This window comes from Hippopotamus amphibius, chromosome X (genome assembly GCF_030028045.1).
Source record: "Hippopotamus amphibius kiboko isolate mHipAmp2 chromosome X, mHipAmp2.hap2, whole genome shotgun sequence".
NCBI classification, from domain to species: Eukaryota; Metazoa; Chordata; class Mammalia; order Artiodactyla; family Hippopotamidae; genus Hippopotamus; species Hippopotamus amphibius.
In genome coordinates this window covers 21,262,503-21,266,753 of record NC_080203.1, presented here as the reverse complement: position 1 = coordinate 21,266,753, position 4,251 = coordinate 21,262,503, and the positions used below count along the sequence as shown (strand labels likewise).

General features: G+C 39.8%; 1 protein-coding gene across 1 annotated transcript; it reads left to right on the top strand.

Annotated features, from left to right (window-relative positions):
- Nucleotides 1–2,763: 2,763 nt before the first annotated feature.
- Nucleotides 2,764–3,687, top strand: LOC130841387 (olfactory receptor 13H1-like). Its single transcript, XM_057717569.1, is given in 3 exon segments — nt 2,764–3,101; nt 3,103–3,191; nt 3,194–3,687. Coding segments are annotated over 3 exon segments (921 nt in total).
- The last annotated feature ends 564 nt before the right edge of the window (nt 3,688–4,251 follow it).

The window sequence follows — 4,251 nt, the reverse complement described above, 5'->3', positions numbered from 1 at the left end:
AGCTTGCCCATCATCTTTTTAGATATTCTACTGTGAATGGCCCATATATAGGTAACTGGGAGTCAAACATAGACCACTCAAAGAAATTTAAGGTATGACTGTACTAACTCAAAATATAACAGGCTTCAGGGCATTGTTTCATATAGCCATGTGACTCTCATCTTTCTTCATTTTCCCTCTGTGGAGATGATTATCTCAATTTTTGCTTGAGAAGGTACAGGTAATCCAAGGGAAAATCTCTTTCTCAAGATAACATGATAAATGAAGGCAGAACCAGCATTAGGTCTCTCAAGCTCTGAGGACACTCCTGTGAAGGCAGGTTACTATCCTCTCCCTCCCTTACATGTGTGTGACACTTCACGAGTGGCATACACTTTCACTTCCATGAATTTACCATTCTTATGTACTTAGCCTGTCTGAGAGGCTCAACAAAGTAGAGAACTAGACACAGGGATAGGTTACTTGGACTCCAGGACAAGGAAGTAGGGGAATTATAGAATACTCTTTGCTAAAGACTTTTAAGGACAAACGAGTCTCCCATTTCAAAGATAGTTAGAGAAACTTCATCCCTTAGTAAACCCCTTCTCTAGCCCACATGCTTCTCCAACAATGGAGGAAAATGTAGCAGATTCCTCATATTCTAAGGAGTGTTAAGTTTTGTTTTGTTTTCCTTTTAATTGAAGGAAATCAGAAAATCCTAATATGTTAGAGCTAGAAGGGCTCTTAGAGATCACTTAGTTTAACTAGATTGCAGATAAAAATCTAAGCCAATGAGTGGAAGAAACTTACCCAGAGAAATAGCCAGTGAGTAGCAAAAGCTTCAAGGAAGGGATTAGAAGAGAAGGGAGAGTTACTCTCATGAAGGACCACATATACATTAGGGAGTGCTTGGCATATAAACAGCAATATCTAAGGAAGAGGCAGATGGAAAAAGAGAGGCTGTCTGTCAATGTGGAACAGTTAAAGAGTTCCATTCACACATTCATTCAGCAAATAATTCTTAAGCACCTTCCATGCACCAGGCACTGTTCTAGCTTTTGGGCATATAGTAGTGACTTCATTGAGTGTGCATTCTAGTTGAGAGAGACAATCAATAAACATAATTAATAGACAAAATATACAATGTTAGAAGTAAAAATGATAAAGAGAACAATAATGTAGAAAAGGAGGACATAAAATGCCAGGGGCTAGAGATGAGCTTTTAGACAGGGTGGCCAAAGAAGAACTGACTAAAAAGATGTATTGTGAGTAAAGACCTAAGAGAAGTGAGAAGGTAAGCCATACAAGGCTCTTGGTTTCATAAATACGGAGCAGCAAGATAAAAGATGTCAAAGGCTCTGAGAAAGGGATGTGCCATGAGTGTTTAAGGAACAGTGAGGAGGCCAGTGTGGCCAGAACAAAGTGAGCAAGGAAAGGAGTCATAGGAACTGGGGTCAGAGAGGTAAATGGGAGGTAAACCATGTAGTGCCTGATAGGTCATAGTAAGGAGATTGGTGTTTAATTAGGTTGAAATGAGAAGCTATTGAAATTTTTTAATGGAACAGTAACCTGATCCGATTTACAACTTAATCATTTGAACTCAATGGGGGCAAAGCCAGGGACAGGGAGAACAATAAGGAAGTTATTGACAAAATCCAGGTGAGTAATGACAATGACTTGGAATAAAGGATGGCAGTGCAGGTGGCAAGAGGAGTAGTTAGATTCTGAATAATATCTGTGACTGCCCAGGACTTTATACATTCATTTATTCATTCAATATCTATTAGCTCCTTATGATGCCCCAGGCACTGTTCTAGGTACTAGGGATAAGCCAGTAAACAAAAAAGACAAGATTCTGTCCCCAATAAATTTACATTCCAGTGGGAGACAAGTAATAAACAACCAAATGACTAATGTAGTTTCAAATATTGGAATGTGCTATAAGGAACATCAAGCAGCATGAGGGGAAAGAGAGTAATGAGAGTGAGAAGAGAGTACCTTTTCAGGTAGGCTGGTCACTCCTTACCACTCATACTTTTAGAAACATCACATTAGATTTTCACATTGCTAACTGGGGCTTAGCAATCACAACACGGAAAACATCAGAGAAGCTGGAAATGTAAATCCAACCACGGACATTAGCAGAGGGTTTTCAGAGACCTCAAGGGTTCCATGACATACTGTATTTACATAATATCAGTTCAGATCAAAGAAATACTTGGCAGGACTCTATGACAAGCACCGTGGTAGATAGTAGCACAATGCAAAAATGGAGGTATGAACAATCTAGGGGGGACAGACAGACACAAGAATAGGCAATATATTAGCAAAGACTGTCAGAAGGTACCCTCTTGGTGGAGATTAGTAACTCAAGCTGACAGAAGTTCAACCATCTCTATGAATCAGATTTGTCTTGGAAAATGGAGAATGAATGAGAGAAGCAGGAAGATGCCCTCCTTTTCCTCTCCTTACTTGGAAAAAAAATGATACAAAAAGACATCTGGCAAAAGTGGGTTGGAGAACTTCTCATATAACCATCCCAAAAGGATGGAGAATTTGCTGTTTTCCAGGGGAGAGAGTAAATTTTTATCTTTGCCTCTGTTCCCATGACAGATATTTCATTTGTATTCTTATATCTTTTGAAGAGGACAAAGATAATGATCTTGTATACCCTAATTATTTCCAACTTTCTCACACCATCCCTCCATCTTTATTCTCATTCCTCCAGGTAAAATTAGGCAACTACATTGACACCCATCCAATGAATAGAGGCAAGTGGGAAGAATGGCCATGGGCAATGCTACAACAGTATTTGACTTTCTCCTTATTGGAATCTCTAACTATCCAGAGTGGAGAGTCACATTTTTCACATTGGTGCTGATAACTTACCTCAGCACACTATTGGGGAATGGACTTATCATCTTTCTTATCCACATTGACTCCCACCTCCACACTCCAATGTACTTCTTCCTTAGTAATCTGTCTTTCTTAGACCTTTGCTGTGGAACAGTCTCCATGCCCCAGGCTTTGGTGCATTGTTTCTCTACCCATCCCTACCTCTTTTACCCACGATGTTTGACCCAAATAAGTGTCTCCTTGGTCTTGGCCACAGCAGAGTGCCTCTGATCGTGGGGTTGCTATCAGCAACCCCCTGCATTATTATGTAGTTATGAATGGCTCAGTGTGTGTCTGGCTGGCTGCTACCTCATGGGGACATCACTTGTGCTCACTACCATGCTCATCTTATCCCTGCAGCTTCATTTCTGTGGGGCTAATGTCATCCACCATTTTGTCTGTGAGATTCTCTCCCTTCTTAAGCTGGCTTATTCTGATACCAGCCTCAATGAGCTTATGATCCTCATCACAGGTATTTTCACCCTGCTCCTACCCTTTGGGTTTGTTCTCCTCTCCTATGTCCGAATAGCCACTGCTGTCCTAAGGATTCGCTCAGCCCAGGGTAGGCTCAAGGCCTTTTCTACTTGTGGTTCTTATTTGACTGTGGTGGCAGTCTTCTATGGGGCAGCCATTTCCATGTATATGAAACCACAGTCCAAGTTATCCCCTGACCAGGACAAGTTTATCTCAGTGTTTTATGGGGCTTTGACACCCATGCTGAACCCCCTAACATATAGCCTGAGGAATAAGGATATTAAAGGGGCAATGAGGAAAGTTACGGCAAAAAAAGGCATAAGCCTTCTTTGCTTCTAAAATTCTAAAATAACATTCAGCTACATCTTCACTGATGGTGAAACCTGCTTAAAATGTCTAGAGTAGGTGATCGTTATATGAGAAGCTTCAGGAAGTGCTCCTACCCCAAAATATTATTCCTACTGAGACTTGAATTTGCATTACATGCATTATTTTTACTCTTTCTTTATATATAACACATTAGTGGTCACCCATTAAGTTACTCAACTTTAGGTAAATAAATTTATCAGAATCATTTCCTCACTGACAGAAGAGACCTAAGCAGCACAAGAGTCTCCTATGACTGTTAGCAGGAGGCGAGGCATAACTGAAATTAGAAAATAGGACAAAGAATGGTGTAATAAAAGGCCAGAAGACAAACGTCAGAAATTTTACAACTTTACTGAGGACAAGCCCTGTTGTAAAAGCACAATTCCTTGCTCCACTTAACCTCAGAATTATGAGAAAATTGTATCATAGCTATTTCTTACGTTAAAGTGTTTCATTTTTTTCTTTTTCTTTTTCTAAACTTCTTTCAAAGTTATTATTTCATTCTATATTCCTAATATCTCTGTAAAATTGGTA